Source organism: Mesoplodon bidens (assembly GCF_964165515.1).
Source record: "Mesoplodon bidens genome assembly, chromosome: 5".
NCBI lineage: Eukaryota > Metazoa > Chordata > Mammalia > Artiodactyla > Ziphiidae > Mesoplodon > Mesoplodon bidens.
In genome coordinates, this window is record NC_138161.1 from 46,135,565 (window position 1) to 46,153,606 (window position 18,042).

General features: G+C 35.3%; 1 protein-coding gene across 4 annotated transcripts in view; it reads left to right on the plus strand.

Moving 5' to 3' along the window:
* The window catches only part of EPHA6 (EPH receptor A6), a gene marked incomplete at its 5' end in the record, with an annotated part of 867,182 nt that overhangs the window by 752,757 nt on the left and 96,383 nt on the right, over window positions 1-18,042 (plus strand). For all 4 annotated transcript variants that reach the window (XM_081234488.1, XM_081234490.1, XM_081234489.1 and 1 more), the window contains one exon: window positions 2,138-2,347. In XM_081234488.1, the coding sequence (XP_081090614.1) occupies window positions 2,138-2,347 (210 nt within the window). The remainder of the gene's footprint in view (window positions 1-2,137; window positions 2,348-18,042) is intronic.

The following is an 18,042-nucleotide window of genomic DNA, read 5'->3' on the forward strand; positions in this document are numbered from 1 at the left end:
ACTAATATGTAAAAGAACCATCTCTTTAAAATTAGTGTAATCCTTTCTAGTCCAAAAGAATTTGTGCTTTCAAAGGCTTTGAGATTCCTAATAGAGAAGAGGTAGGTAGGGTACATGAGAGAAGAGGCAGATTTTATCTAATTGTGCACTGTCTAAGAAGATGGATGGGAAACATAAAGAGCTAATAACACCAAAGATTTTCTTTGCTAGGTTATCTTTTATACATTAATTATACAGAAGAGCCTGCTTAAATGGATACTCTTGCTGTAGAATGTTTCTTTTAAGAGAGTGTTCTTTTCCTTACTCTGCACTTGAGTTGGCAGATATTATCAGAGAGCTATCAGGGACGTATGTTGATAAAGTAAGAAGAAGTTTATTCTGTTTGTAATATAAGTTTATTTATTTAACTGACTGATGAATCATCATTGTATAGGAGACCATGTCACTGTGATATGGTCAAATCATCACTGTGTTTAAGCTACTCTATAGTTTTAAATCATATATCCATGAAAACTGCTTTAACTTTGCAGATTTTGAGATACTCTTATGTATGCCTCTATCACACTGTATTAGGTAATGTAGTCCTCTAGTCTCTTAATAGATATTCATTTTTAATATCATTCATAAATAAATGTTACCTGATGTGTGAAACCAACTTGATAATCTTATGTTTCTCAATAACCCCATTAATGACAACAATCTCCAAATAACTAAATAGAACAATATGCATTACTTTTCAAACTTAAATTATTTTTATATTCATTTTCTCTACATTTGTACTGTTGTACTATTTTTATCTGGTCTTATTGGTGCACACATCTTGTATGAATGACAACTGGATTTTTTTTACTTTTTAAAAAAATATATTATTTTTATTTAGAAAACAAATTTGTGGTTACCAATGGGGAGAGTGTAGGGGCGAGGGACAAATTAAGGGTATGGGATTAATATATACAGATTACTATTTATAAAATAGATAAGCAACAAAGATATACTGTATACCCATCATCTTGTAATAACCTATACTGGAGTATAATTTGCAAAAAATACTAAATCACTATGCTGTACACCTGAAACTAACACAATATTGTAAATCAATTATACTTCAGTTAAAAATATTTTTTTAAATCAAGGTGAGAGGCATAAATAGTCAAGGGATTGATTACTACATACCAGTGCTGTGCTTGGCTTGTTATTCATATTTCTTTTAATTTTCCCACTGGGAACTATAATAAAATAGTCCTGTTTTCAGTCAATTGCCAACACCTTTCTTTATATTTGCTCTATATTGTTTTCCCTGGGTATCCGTCGGGGATTTGTTCCAAGACCTGCCTCAGATACAAAAACACGCAGATGCTCAAGTTCCATAGCCAGCCCTGTGTATCCGTGGATTCTGCATCCTTGGATACAACCAACCCAGGACTGTAAACATAGTACTGTACACTATCTGCCGGCTGGTGGAACCCACAGATGAGGAAGGCCAACTGTGTATTTATTGAAAAAACTCCACGTATAAGTGGACCTTCACAGTTCAAACCCAGGTTTTTTCAGAGTCAACTTTATAAGGAAAGATTGGGAAAATCTAGTTATTTTCTGTTTGCATGTGGGTTTTTTTCCATTCACCTGCAACTTTCCTAAACTCATTTATGCAATCAATTTTTCTTTTTCGTTGATCATTTTTCACTATATTTCCAGCAATCACACAGCTTTCATCACATCCTAGGTTTTACTGCCTTGGGAGCTCACTACTACGGAAAGTGAATTCTCTTTTCTTGGAAGTCTTTGCTACTGTCTTACTCGATTTTAGTTCCCTTTTGTTACTTAAAGTTTTTGAAATCATTTTTTCTGGAATTTAATTTGGTTGATTCTCTTCTCTCCTTTCTTTTCCCTCCTTCATCATTTCAAGCTAGATTTTCCTTTCCTTTAAATCTCCAACAAATTTTTACCTTTTGTTATGAACACAGTCAATGATCAGCAAAGTTGATACTTACATTCATTGGATCCAGTAAAATAAATTCAGGAATTTCATTTAATACACCACACACACCTACACAAACAGGCACACATGCATGCATGCATGCATTCACACGCACTACAGTAAAATAAATCAATGTAAATAACTGTGATTCTCTTTCAGAAACATGATGGCCACTTCACAGTCATCCAGTTAGTTGGTATGCTCCGAGGCATTGCATCAGGAATGAAGTACCTTTCTGATATGGGTTATGTTCACCGAGATCTAGCAGCTAGGAATATATTGGTCAACAGCAACTTAGTATGCAAAGTTTCTGATTTTGGTCTCTCCCGAGTGCTAGAAGATGATCCAGAAGCTGCTTATACAACAACTGTAAGTTTATACATCCTTTTCCAATATAGTTTGTTTACTTTTATTATTTTTAATGTTATTAGAGTAATTCTGGCTTTGTTTTCTAATTTTCTGCTCTCATTTGTCGTTTTCCCTATTTAACATCATTATCTAATTGAGAAGTATTTGTTTTATCTGAGTGCCTGTTTTTAAAAAGAATTGACACTTAACCGCTTCCTTTCTTCCACTCTGTGGGGACTTTAACATCATGCTTGAGATCCACATCATTACTGCCCTCACAAAAAATCTGCCTTTGCCTGAGTATTTTTGATGCTTCAATAGTTATCTCCTTTAAATGGAGTTCTGTACAGGCCAATGGTGCAATCAATTAAGTCAGTGATGGTGAAGAACCAGTGGTTAGGAAATGAAAATTTTTTTCTCATAGCAAATGTTATGGAACGTCTGATCATACTTAAAAATGAACAATGTAGGTTTCTCTGGAGATATATAAATACACTCTCAACCTTCTTTTGAATGGGACTTGGGGGAAATGTGAGCAGGAGTAGAAGGCTAAAACTTGAGACCCAAACTATCATCTGTCAATAATACGATCTCAACTTAACTCATGAACCAAATCATTCCACTGATCTCTTTGGTTATTGTTTCAAGGAGTTAAGTCTCAAGCTGTCAAAAAGCTAATAATTTGTAAAATTATACTAGTCTGTTATTTTTAAAACAGAACCCTCACCATTGACTCATTTCAGCTTCAATGAAAAATGAGTCAGTAAAACTATTCAAGATGTTTTTATTCTCTTATTCTGACATTACACATTATTTTAAAAGAGGCAAATCTTTTATTTAGTTATCTTTTATTTCATTTTCTATGAGATGTTTTTTGAAACCTCACTGTATTTAACTGCTCTAGAATGGATACAAGTTTAGTATTATGAATAAAACATGTTATACCCTTACTATGTTTGCTTTGTAAAAATCCTCTACATTAATGTATTGATGATATTTTCACTAATTTCTCCAACAATGAAATGGTTCTAAGGAGAATAAATTAATCTGAGTCTGATATATAAGGTAGAAGTATCTACTGATCTTCTAATTTGATCAAAAAGCTTCATAAAAATAAAATTCTATCAAGTCTGAAAATAAATTGTTCATTTTAGAAAAAGCAGCATTTTCAAATCCATTTTCTAACTGGAAAATGTCATAATTATTTTCTTTTTCTTTTCAAGGCTTTTATTTTCTTCTCTTTTATTTTTATAAATGTATAACTTAAAGCAACTTTTCAAGTTATGGAACAATGCATGTAAGATTTTTCTACTATGCATATTATTTACAACCTTGGAGAACAGTATTTAGAATTATTATAAAAATATTATAAAATAAAATGTTCATTACAATTGCAACAAGTATGATCTACTAAAAGGATAAAATAAGATAGGAAATAATGAACAATATATTTAGGAGTAGTTACTAGATTCTTTGGCTATATGTCTATATAGATACACTTGAAATTTCATATTAAATAATATTTTAACTGCTTTTTTAAAATGAGAAGTTCATAACTAAATTTAAGATACTAATAAAATTGACAGGGTAACTCAAATCCTGAAGCATGTATAGATTTTGTTGTCAGATTTGACATCCAGATTCCAGACATATTCTTCTCTCTTATATGATTGTAAGGACTAAGAGGCCTAGAACAGTGCTGTCTTAGTTTAAATCTGACTACAGAATTAAACATCAAATTAGGTCACCATATACTAACACTCGGAAAAGTGCTTCTTGAAAGTTATAGATTGTGTCTTTTAGTTTTGAACTTTAGAACTCTATTTTTTTATATAGCAGGTTCTTATTAGTTATCCATTTTATACATATTAGTGTATATATGTCAATCCCAATCTCCCAATTCATCAAGATTATGTCTTGATTAAGAAGTAAGTCTCTGAATTTGAGGTACCAAGTACATGGTAAATAATGTAACCAAGTACTTTTTAAAAAAAAGTCTCAGACATACCTAACTACTCAGAGGATCATGGGGTACAAAATCTCATATACTGATTAATTGACTTTATAATGAACATGGACATTCAAATCTCAAAATAACAGACCTCTTGCCTTCGAAGAGCTTCCCTTTTGACAGGGTAGACAGACTCATGCTTCCTTGCTATTCAGTGCATTAAATCATGTGGCAAAAGTCTGTAAAAGAAATGTGGAAGTACCAAAAAGCAGAGGTCTGGAGAAAGCATCACAAAGAAGATAAGTTGAACAAATATTAAAAGATTTCATTAGGCAGACAGTTGGGGGGGAAGATCCAGATAGAGGAAACAGAAAGAGAAAAAGACACAGAAATTTGGGGAAGTGAATAGGAATGTTTACACAAATGTGGACAGTTTGGAATGGGGGCAAGAAGCAGTGGAGGGGCCAGGTTTCTCAGGAATAATTGTGGTGGTAGTTGGGTGGCGTGTCAGGAAATTTGAAGCTTTTTCTGTAGTAATTAAAAGACAGACATTGATTGATTTAAATAGAGGAATAATAAAATACATACATGTTTTAGAAAATATTATTGAAACAGTGTGAAGGAAAGCTTGAAGGACAGGAGGACTGATAACAGGAAGACCAGTTAGGGCATAATTGCTATAGACCAAAAAGGTCATATGGCTTTAATTAGGGCAATAGTGGTTGGAATAAAGAGGGAGGAAAATTGAAAATTGTTATGAATGTATAATTTACAAGACACAATAACTAACTAGATGGGCTTCCCTGGTGGCGCAGTGGTTGAGAGTCCGCCTGCCGATGCAGGGGACATGGGTTCGTGCCCCGGTCCGGGAAGATCCCACATGCCACGGAGCGGCTAGACCTGTGAGCCATGGCTGCTGAGCCTTCGCGTCCGGAGCCTGTGCTCTGCAATGGGAGAGGCCACAACGGTGAGAGGCCCGCGTACCGCAAAAAACAAAAAAAAACAAAACAAACAAACAAACAACTAACTAGATATGAATTATAAGGAAGAAGAAGGACTAAAAGATGACACTAGTATTTCTAGATTGAACTAGTTGAATGGTGATGTTTTATTAATCAAGACAGAGAATCCCTATTAAAGATAACTTGGCTAAATTACAAAGCAGAATTAGAACAAAAGGTCACAGGTACTCTGTCTCAAAGTCATCAAGATAATGCCAGATTGAGCGGTGTCATTCTGTTCAAATTTTGTGTAAAAATTTTAGGACTTTATATAACTGTACTTTTTGTATTTCCTGTTAAAAGGAATAAGACAGAAAACTACTGCCTAGTGAAGATATACCTGAGTTCAAGCAAACCCTGTAAAATAAAATAAAGAAGAATGGTCATTTATATGAAATTGATTCTTTGCTTTATAAAAATATTAAAATGAAAATAAATTAGCAAGCTCTCTTGATACATTTTTTAAAGTAGGACTTCATTTTTGAAAGTTTTATCTGTATACAACTTTCCTGGAACATATCTTTTTTTTTTTTTTTTTTGCGGTACGCGGGCCTCTCACCACTGCGGCCTCTCCCGCCGTGGAACACAGGCTCGGGATGCGCAGGCCCAGCGGCCATGGCCCACGGGCCCAGCCGCTCCGCGGCATGTGGGATCTTCCCGGACCGGGGCACGAACCCATGTCCCCTGCATCGGCAGGCGGACTCCCAACCACTGTGCCACCAGGGAAGCCCCTGGAACACATCTTTTACCTTAAAAGATTTTGACTCTTTCTCTTGCTGTATAATTGCTATTTCCTCATTTTTTAAATAAATGTTTTTATCTGTATCACAAAGGATTTGGAGGAAGGGAGGCTTGTGAAGGGTTTTAAAAACATGAAGACATCATAGATAAAGATGTGTTTTTTTTGTATACTTCAAGAAAGTAGTCATTGTAACTACCCCTTCTGAATCAATACAGGGGCAAAATAAATAAACATTTTCCATTATGATGACTTTGCCAATATAAAAAGCACATATCACAGCAAAGAGCAGTAAGAACTGCTTAAAAGACAGGCTGAAAAGATGGAGTGACCATTGTGACCCCAGTACTGGCTATCGTGCTGAACTGGTCAGCCTGTGGTAGGTGGAGCCTACCACAGCAGAATGGCCATTGGAGCCAGACTGACCAGACCAGAAAGAGATGAGACAAGAGAAATTACTCTGCCAACAGTTACTGAGACTTTAGCCCCCTAGTTAGAAGACCTATCCATGTAATGTATGAGAATGTATTGTCTACACTATAAAATACACTAAAGTAAATAAAGGATGGGATTTACAACTGATAATAAGCAGAAAATCTAGTATTTCTTCCTACAGCTTAAGAGTGTTTTGCATGTCCTGCATCAAGTCTAAGACTATTTATTCAACATGTATTCAATACAGTTTATTATGGAGCTACCATATTTAAGGCCCTATCCTTTGGAGGGCCAATTACCAAAAATAAAGGGATTCTTGAGAAGAGATAAAAGGCTGCACAAAGAGAGGACCAAGACTAACTGAACAAGTAATGCATAATAAAACCAACAGATGTTCAGACACCAAGAGTGGGCAATGAAGCTTGAAAGGCAACTACAGGAGTAGCAGATTTTCCTGGTAAGCTCTGTACTAAAATACATCAAGCCTTTGCAAAGGGACATTAAGAACTGGTGACGGCATGAAAGCCAGGAAAATTGGGCTAAAGATAGAAGGGAAAAAAATGCACGAAAATAGGATCTAGACAAGGACTGAGAGGCCTTGTTTTTACATGCCAATTCTATAAAGAGGCTACCAGGCACTTTATGAGGAGAGGTTGGTGAATGATTATGAACCATACCTAATGATACATATACAATTAGTGATATGTAGCTAACTTAATCTGCACAGAATTTACTGAGTTTAGATTGTTCTCATTTGATTACATGGTCTCATATCTGGTTATAATTTAAGTGCTAAGAAATCTCTTCCTTTACTGAATCTAACACACATTCACATGGACAATTGTTTTATATCCAGTTCTGGAGGAGGGACTCTCTCATTTGAATATTGCTAAGCAACACGTCTTAAACTTACATTGAAAATATTAAGCTTCTTTGCTCTCAAGTATGGAAATGAGGTCCTATTTACCTAAAAAGAACATTAAAAGATATATTATGGCTCACACTTGTCTGTTTTAAGAAATAAGTTTTATTTAAGATATGGTACAATGGCAGTTACTGTTCAGAGTTTTTTTTTAACTATAATGAGTAGCTCCATTTCTTATATTTTAAGATCAAAACAAAATGGAAGAATCATTTTATCACAATATCTGTAAAAATTCTAAAATTCCTTGATACTAATTTTCAATTGTGTTCACTTGTGTTATGAAGACAAAGTTTGCTTTTTTCTTTGATAGTGATATTTCCATACAAGTACTTTCCTAGTTGAAGTACAGTCTCATTATTGACAACACATAATCTGTATAATCACAGTTCTGTTAACATCTTAATTCTATTTACTTTGCATTCATAAGACCTTTCCAAGCTCCAACTCTTAACCTCCCCTCTTCTACATGAGATGTGAGAAGAGTCAATCTAAGAAGACATGCTCTATACCCAACATGGAGATAATTAAAGCGAATAATGGAGCAGCATGAGGGGCATATATTTACCTTGTATTCTAGGGGGGAGATCTGAGCAACCTTCCTCCTTTACCCCTAATTCAAGTGTTTCTAAGTTGGCGTGACTTTTTTTTGGCTGCATCAGGTCTTAGTTGTGGTACGTGTTGAGGCATGCAGGATCTCTCATTGCAATGTGTGGGCTTCTCTCTAGTTGTAGCATGTGGGTTTTCTCTTCTCTAGTTGTGGCATGAGGGCTCCAGAGCCCGTGGGCTCTGTAGTTTGTGGCATGCGGGCTCTAGTTGAGGCACGTGAGCTCAGTAGTTGTGGTGTGTGGGTTTAGTTGCCCCACGGCATGTGGGATCTTAGTTCCCTGACCAGGGGTTGAACCTGTGTCCCCTGCATTGTAAGGCAGATTCTTTACCACTGGACCACCGGGGAAGTCTCTGGCTTGACTTTTTGATGTAAATTTTTAAATCTTGAGACATGTCCAGCTTTAAGAGTAAATATTTTTAATGAAAGTGAGATAAAAAGTATTTTAGATCATTCACTATTCTGCCTCTAAGTACTTTAATTTAACATGAATAGTTGAGATTTGCCTGGAGAACATGCTTAACCTGCTAGTAAAACCTACTCAGAATTTTCACTCACTTCTGTCTCTTAACTAAAAGAGTTACTGTAAAAAGTTATGCAGTAAAATATTTTTAAATGCTTTCATTTAAAATCATATGGTATCCAATGAGCTAAATAAAAGGACTTGTACTGAGAAATGTTTCTGATATTTCTGGATTTTGAAAAATAAAACTTTATCCTTTGAGATCCTACCCCAAGATTCTCTGTCCATCAAGACATTGATGATATAGGTGACACTGTGCTGAGATACACCATGTGGTAAAGTGCATCTTACACTAAGTCTATGGAGGTGAACCAGGGCCAACCAGAAAAATGACTTGTACTTCAATTGTCCCTTAAGATTTAACCAAGCAAAAAATGGAAGTGATATGACAGCTTCGGGCACAAAGGCACTCTTGGGTAGAGGACCGTGAAACCTACTAGCCCCCATGAAGCTACATATCATTAACATAAATAGAAATAAGGACAGGTTTCTGCACAGAATTTGATGAAAAATTCGAGAAAAGGAAATGAGAGTTTCCTCTAGGCAAATGTAATTCAGCAGCCTGAATATAAAGAAAAAAAGTGAGAAAAATAGCTATGTTATCAGAAAGCTATAATGTGAAGATTTAAATAACTTCTTTTTCAATAAAAATGTGGGGAACAAATAAACCTTGGAAGAATGAAAAACAATAAAATCCTGGCTTAATAAACTGAATTCATCACTAAGAAAGGATCTATGCCATTTGAGGAAAACAAGAAAATGACTCTTCCCAAAAACAGTTCTCACCTGACAGGTATTATGATAGTAGTCAGTCAAAATCAGTCAAATATACAGACTATTATAATTAGCTGAAGAGGAAGAAATCGATGTGCTAATATTAGGTTTCTCAAATTCAAAGGGAAAAAAGTGCCCTTGAACCAGCAAGTGTTTGTTTGATGGACTAATTCATGAGCAGAAAATCTGACAGTTTTTATTAACCTTTGTCAATATAAACTTTTTGTAAAGGATATTCTAATGATCTAATGTATAAAAACTGTATGCTCAGGAATTAGTGTGTCCACGCTTTGAGCCCAAGTGCCAGAAAGCAAATCCACAACAATGCAGATGAAAGGGCAACAAAGCTTTATACTGAACCAGAGAGAACATGTTCGGAGTGCAAAGCAAGAATATTCAATAACTGTTCAAGAGACGAATACCATACATACTGGCTTGGATCACAGGCTGAGAGACCCAAAAGCTTCATGGTAATTTTCTGGGACAGTGCTATCAGAGGGCACAGACCTCTTTGAAATGTACTACTTAGGTGAATTGACAATGGCAGGTCTTGAGCATAAGATGGAAATGGGAATCAACAATATCAGATAATATCTAAAGAATGATTTCCTGAAAAGGTCTCATCTCTGAAGCTTAGGAAACAAGGGTTTGTGATCATTACAGAGCTCTTGGCAGTAAAACACATGAAACAGGTTTGAAGATTATCATACACGGAGTAGAAAAGGACTGTGCAAGCAGATTGCTCTATCAGAAATCTTGAAGCTAGAGAGAAGACCATCCTGTTCAGTCATACATACCATTAAGAAGCCAAGCCATGCTTTGGGAAAACCCCCATCTGTCATTTGTGCAAAGCATGTACAAAAGCAAATCCTTAGTAGATGTAAGTCCAGTGTCTTTCCAATATGCATTTTAAAGAAAGGACCCTAAGGCCTTAGACCTGGGAAGACATTACTGAAGATAAGAGACCACTAAGAAATTTTCTGTTCAGTGCTCAAGGCTTGGGGTGACTTACGAGTAGTTTTTTTTTTTTTCCTAAAGTAATGTATCCCTTTAGATTTTTATAAAACCCTAGAGAGCAGGTTATTTATCCTTTACATTTTTTAATGCTTTCAGCACCTAGATTAATGTACTACTTAGTGGCTGCTTAATTAATTGCTGATAATTACACCAATAAGAAAATGGTAGAAAGAAAGTGATTGAAACTATAAGAACATTATTTTCAGTAAAATTATATTAATTTTTTTCTCTGATGTCACTGTTAATTACAAGCCACCAAATGAGTAAGCCTAAGACAATCCTTAATGTATCATAAGGAGATGAAAAAATTACAGTAGAAAGCAGCAGATGTTACAAACATTGAAGCAATTATAACTATGGGTCAGGGTATTCACAAACAGGGGAAAATTCTATTTTGAAGTCTCTGAAAACATTCTACCAATGTTTTGGTCAATGCCTACAGCATGGATAAGACCCAAGACAAATTGTTCATAAAAATCACATAATATATAATATTTTAATACCTACAAACATCTGAATATATCCAATCCTTCTAGTGTAAGTGCTAATCAATGAGGAATAATCAAAGACCAGTCACAGTTCTCAAGATATTTGGCGTACACCTTGATGTAACCAAGAACCACAGGAAATACCAAGTTCTGCTTGTTTTTGCAACATCCAACACTGTGTAATTCAGAGGTTCTCTCCCTGCTTCCAGTGATTTTAGAATAAACCCAGACTAAATTGATTTCCTGGGGAAGATCAATCAGCGGATGTTCAGCAAGCAGAAAGTACAGTGTTCATTGGCCCATCTTGCTTGTGCAGAAAAAAGAAAAAAACAAGACAATGTACACAAAGTTGCTGACCTTAGCCCTGGAGTTTCAAAGGTACCATCTGAAGAAAAAAGTCATTACTAATGCTTAATTTCTAGTTTTATCTCTGATGTGGAAAAAAATGCTTTTTTTCCTCTGACAATAAAAAACTGGAAAGGAAAACATTATAAATACAGGATAAATCCATGAAAGCTCTGTGAAAACTTACTTATTCCCAGTGTAAAGAGCTTCACATCAATGGCAAATAAATTGAAAAAGGTTATCAGTTATTTATGCTGTTTGTGGCAGACCCTGTTAGTTGGCTACCCAACCTCTCTTGTCGTCTCTTCCTTGCTAATAAAATCTTTATTTGGATGTTTATGATGAACTCACGTCCAAGAAATAAATCATGATTTATACATAAGCCAGTTATACCATTCTCCTTTGACACTTAAATTTTACTCTTTGACAGGTCACTTAAACGTAAAGGAAAGTGAGATTGGCAACTTTGGGGAAAATTTTGGGGTTGAAGTCTACTATAAATAGGCTTGATGTAACCAAGAGCCACATCTTGGTTACATCAAGATGTAATCAAGCTCTCTTTCTTGGGAGAGCTTCGTAGAATTGGCCCCTTCTTTTCTTTATTGCCTTGATTATAGTTTTGGAAGGACATAGGCTTGGGGCTGTGACAGCCATCCTTCAGTCATGAGGCAACAAGCCTAGGAGACAAACCCAGTGCTAAAGATGGCCAAGTAGGAGAGCAAAAGAACCTGGTTCTCTGACGAAATTGTTAAGCACCTATGTCAACACAGAATCCACTTACTCCAGTTATTTGTTTATAATTTAGTTAAATATTTTATTTGCTTAAGCTACTGAGAATTGGGCCTTCTATGACTCTATGACTTGTATCTGAAGACATTCTGATACAGTAATCAACACATAAGAAAACCTCCAGATTAATAGGTAATGTAAATAGGAAAATGAAAACATGAGTTCAAGTAAAATATCACCTCAGTCATACAAACTGACTAAATTATCTAAGCAGACTATAAATATATAGTTAGTTTGAGGATTCAATAATCATAATTTATTCATTTAACCTGTATATCTTAATATTATTGGGTGCTAAATTGGAGATTAAAGTACTTAAGGTCTGGGGAGAAGACAGGCATTAAATAATCATGTGTAATTACAGTCTGAGATTTTATACAACATGTGTGTTGAGTGCCTATTGTGTGCCAGATACTGTTCTGAGGATTGGAGATATTCCAATGAATAAGCTTTTCTTTTGGAGCTTGCAGCCTTGAGTATGGTGGGAATAAGGATAATAAACAAAGTTTAAAAAAAAAAGGGAAAGAGGAATCTCAATCTTAGATAGTGATAGATGCTGGGTGTATAATAAAAACATAAAAAGTAAAATTGAGTAGCTATCTTGGAAGCATGGCTAGAAAATACGTGTTTAATGAGGTGTCATTTGAAATGAGACCTGAAAATTGTAAAGGTACCAGCCAAGAAAAGATCTGAAGCCAGATGTTCTGAGGTGAAGGAAAACAAATATAGATCCTAAACCTTAGGGAACAAGCTTGGCATATTTTAGCAGTAGGAATAAGGCCAAGATGTTTGACACACTGAGAGATCAGGGAAAGTGGTAGGAAACTACAACTGAGAGGCCAGATCCTGTATAAACTCAAAGGTCATGGAAAGGAGTAGACTAACTATGAAATGAAGCCATTGGAAAACTTTAAGCAGTTGAGGACATAACAGAATTTGTGTTTTTTAAGAGCTCACTCTGCCTGATATGTTGGGAATGAATTGTAGAGGGCAAAAGAGAGAGCAAAAGATTCATTTGCCGCATCCTAGACAAGAAATGATGGTAGCTTTGTGTAAGCTGGTAATAGAAAACATAAAGAATGGTGAAGGTACTTGAGATATCTTGTGCCAATAACTCTGCCAACATATATGAGTATGTGTGTGTATTTATATATTTATATATTTTTTAACAAGTAAGGAAATTGAGGCCCAAAGAAATTAAGTGATGTGCTCAAGTCACATGGCTATAACGTTAGGAACAATGTCAACTATTGCTATAATGACATTGTTAAAGGAAAGTATCTGTTCCACAACTGAATCTTCCTCCTTCTCCAGTACTTCCCAATGTAAATTCTTTCCTGTCCTATGCAAACTTCCTTCTGTTTCTCACCTCTGAGACCCATGCAGAAGATAATGTTTAGCAGTAGTTGAAAGTCTTTGAAGATTGAGAAATAAGGAGAATGATCTCTTAGTCTTTGGTGATATATATTACAAATACACACATATCTCAAAATGTTTCTTGTTCTTTTGTTTATTGAACTTTTTAAAGTATTCTGCAATGAATATTTTACTTCATGCTAAGAGAAAGAAAACAATATATGTTATAGAAATAGAGAAATACCTCCCGGCAGAGTTCCAAGATATCTTTCTGATCAGTATATTTAAAAATTTTTCTCCCTGGTATTAGTTGGTGAATAAACAACATGTTTGTTTGATTGTTTTCATGTGACTTTTCTAATCAAAAAGATGGAGGTCATTTCACTGGGTAACATTTATTTTTAAATGAAGGATGAAGAGATTAAGGAAATGAACATTACCATTACTGATTTTTTTAAATGGAACTCTGGGCAATATTCCATGAAACCTCAGATTCTTCCACAGTTTCAAGTTCAATACCTATCCCTCATTGTCACCCCAGGGCCTACCATTAAGCCCCACAATCATCAGCTTTTCCAAGCCTATAAACAATCATTAGGAGATCAAAAGTTAGAGAAAGTGCTATTGAATTCTGAAGTACACTTTTAAAAGATACAAAACTGAATTTCAAACATTCAAAAGTTTATCAGCATCCTTGTTAAGAAATAAATACTTTTTCCCCATTTTCTCTATTTTCTCACCTGGCTATCCCTTTGTTGGTTTATGCTAGCTACATCAATCAGGTTTTCATACAGCAAACATTTACAGCCATGGTTTGCTACAGGCCACTGAAAAGGAGACCGCAAATAACTTTCCTCAAACTTTCCCTTGGACCTCTCCCTCTGCAAGGAACAGCTCTGAATGCATTCATGATTCATAAATATGAGCATATATTCAGATCATGACCTATTCTAATTAACATAAACACACAGAGTTTCACTATGCCTAGTTCTGCTTCTTTAAACTTGCAATAAGAACGGGGTGTTATCATATGAAGCATGCACATTATTCAGTTGTTTAACCATGCTCTTAATCAGTGTATAATATGTGTCATAAATAGGCAGCTGCTAAATGAATTATACATAAAGATAATGTTTTCTAGATTACTCTTTTCTGTATATATTGAATAATTTAGGTCCTAACACATTCTGATCCTTAATTCTGTTTTTTTTTTATAGAAACTGAATCATTACCTTTTTCTTTTTAGTGGTAAAAAAATTTTGTTTTTCATATATACTATAAAAGTAAAAACTCTTTAAGGGAAAACAACTTTTTTTTTTTTTTTGGCTGCATTAGGTCTCCGTTGCTGCATGTGGGCCCTCTCCAGTTGCGGCAAGCAGGGACTGCTCTTCGTTGCGGTGCACGGGCTTCTCATTGCAGTGGCTTCTCTTGTTGTGGAACACGGGCTCTAAGTGCCCTGGCTCAGTAGTTGTGGCACACGGGCCTAGTTGCTCCATGGCATGTGGGATCCTCCCTGACCAGGGCTCAAACCCACGTCCCTGGCATTGGCAGGTAGACTCGCAACCACTGAGTCACCAGGGAAGCCCCAACATTTTTAATTTAAGTGTTTATAAGATATATTTTTTGAGGGCTCAGATTTTTTTTTTAATTAATTAATTTATTTATTTTTGGCTGCATTGGGTCTTCGTTACTGCGCGGTGGCTTCTCTTGTTGCGGAGCACGGGCTCTAGGCAAGCGGGCTTCAGTAGTTGTGGCATGCAGGCTCAGTAGCTGTGGCTTGTGGGCTCTAGAGCGCAGGCTCAGTAGTTGTGGCGCATGGGCTTAGTTGCTCCACAGCATGTAAATTCGATAGAACCAAGTTGTATTATTCATAGAAAGTAATAACTAACAAAGGCGAAGGGTAAGCTATTACACCCTCATATACACCCCACCCTCAATAGAATTTCATAATCAGGGCATTACAATAGGCCAATATGTATGTGGAATCATTACGTAATGAAGAAAACACTATAGACATAATATGGTAGAAAAAACAGGGTGTTATAAACTTGGAGTTTATAACCGCATCTTGAATAGACTTGATAATACTGTCTACTCTCTACAGAAATATTATAACAACCAACAAGATAATAAGCTAAAGTATGGATTATAGCCTCTATTAAGATGAACAGCATAAAAATCACCTAAGGCACTTATTTAAAATGCAGATTCCCAATTCCCAGCCCCAGAGAGTCATTTTCATTCAGCAGGTCTGTGGGAAGAGTAGCAAGGTATGATCTGGAAATCTGGGTTTTTAATAAACACCCAGGTGATTGTGAAACAGGTTATCTAAAAGTCCTATCTCGCTTAACTGCCCTAATATAATCTCAACGCATATCCAATTATTTCTTCCTCCAGCCTTACACATCATTAAGTAAGACAAAAGTCACAAGCAGGTAAAAGATTTGTCAATATAGTGGGAAAGGGGTTGGGAGAGGAGGGAAGGTGAGTGGCATGGATGAGGGGAAGTTAGATTTGTTATTGTCACACTAAGAGACCTTATTTGAATATATATTCCATGTAGCCCAAATTTTGTTTTCAGTTTCTCTTAGAAGATCGTTTTCAGTATAAAACATGCTTAATAATGAGTGAAATTGTTAGCCCTGATGTTAAATTTTTATTCTGTTGTTACCTTTGTTTTGATGGCCTCACTAGTCTCCACTTTGCTATACCTTCATGCAGTTTCTTCTCTTTATCTGTGATGGTCATTTTTCTCCAATATTGACTGATGCGGAAATGTATGCCCCTCTCTGGGCACTTATGGAAGGCCTGTAAAATTTTGTGAAAATACTTTGAACTATGATATAACTATAATCTGTGGCCAAAACATGAATAACTTTCCTCAGCAAAGTCATGCAGTTGCCCCAGGTGCTGAATTTTATCTCAGAGTCTTAAAACAATTATGTGTATTTCAGATTATGCCATTGAATGTTTAATATCTCTAAAGTTGATGGGTTTTCAGGGTACTTGGACATGATTAGATTTTGCTTGAACTCCAATATGTCTTCTTTTTTTTTTAACATCTTTATTGGAGTATAATTGCTTTACAATGGTGTGTTAGTTTCTGCTTTATAACAAAGTGAATCAGTTATACATATACATATATTCCCATATCTCTTCCCTCTTGCGTCTCCCTCCCTCCCACCCTCCCTATCCCCCCCCCCAGGTGGTCACAGAGCACCAAGCTGATCTCCCTGTGCTATGCGGCTTATGGGAAATAGTAGAAACTGCTGGAGTTGCAGTTTCTAGAGTTTTAACGTAGAATATATCTTCTGGTTTTAAAGTGAAATTCATTCTCCACACTCAACATTAGAAAATACAGTCGTCTTAGGATCAATTTATAAAAAGTATACATACTAGGGAAAAAAAGACATAAAAGCATGATAAAACAAAACAAAATAATACTTGCATGTAATCATCATAAAATGATGCTGCCAAAGGGTCATGATACACTTGTACACATATGCCCCCTTGTGGTGAATGAATAGGACACAGGACATTTGAAAAGGTTTCTGGAAATCAAGGAAGAGTGACTTTGTTTTTCTTAGTTTAGTATTGTCTGAGATAGAAGATGTACATTTTGATAAGCCCCGATTTACAAGGATTTTACTTATGTATTGTTTACTAAAGCTTAGTAACTCTGAACTATCTACCCATAAGAAGGGAGGAAGGATCAGAGAAAACTGACTTCTAATATTTAACTGAGAAGTTACCCACATTCATATTGAGATTCCAATACTGGACTTTTAAAATGATTTAGTCAGTGTTTTTATCTATAAAATTTAAGGTATGAGTGGAAAAATAATCCCAGTGAAAAGATCAAATGAAAAGTGAGAAAAAGGAATTATTAAAGTAAGTGAAAGCAGCATGTTTAAAATAAATCGGGTGGAAGACAAAGAAGTAGAGAGAAACTTAGTGGAAAAGAAAATAAAACATGCAGACTTTTCATTGACATTTTTAAATGCCAATGCTAAGTTTTCTTGCATATAAATGAAACTCATAGTTTTGAGAACATTTAAGAGACCTTGAAGATGTCTCGAAGGGCAAGAGGGCAACCATGATTCTTAGAAGATTTAAGGCAATGAATGATTCTACAGATTTGAGCACAGAAGCTTATATATAATTGATACATATAAGGGGGAAAAGGGTAGATAAATGAAACTAGCAACCTGATAAACTGTAGTTAATGAAGAGAGGGTTAAACCAGAAAAGAATATTGAAATATAAACTACTCCAGTGGATTTTCTGTAGTATCAGGAAAACTACCTGAAATAATAATAGCAACTCAGGCACTGTTTTGAAAAATAAGTGATACCTATTTTATGGATATGTTTTCCCAAATTTATTTGGGATATGAGTGTGGTAACATATAAAATAATTTTGAATAAAACAATTCTATATTTTCCTGCATTACCACAGATTATATACAGGCTATATAATCACAGAGTTTAGACCACATTTGTTCAGGTAAGAATTTCCCCCATCCTACCAACACTATTGCAAATTTATTCAAGTGTTAGAAATAGCCCAGAAAAATATAAGCCGATTTAGCACATAGTAAGATCTATTTGTAAATGGTTATTTTCCTCATCCTGAAACAAGAGAATATAAGGAAGTCTCAAGAAAAAAGCAGAACATTTTCTCTGATATCTTGAATTCTATTTCTGGCTAAATATACTTTTTTAATTCCTACTCTTTTTTTTTCCCACTTTTTTTTTTGGCTGCACAGT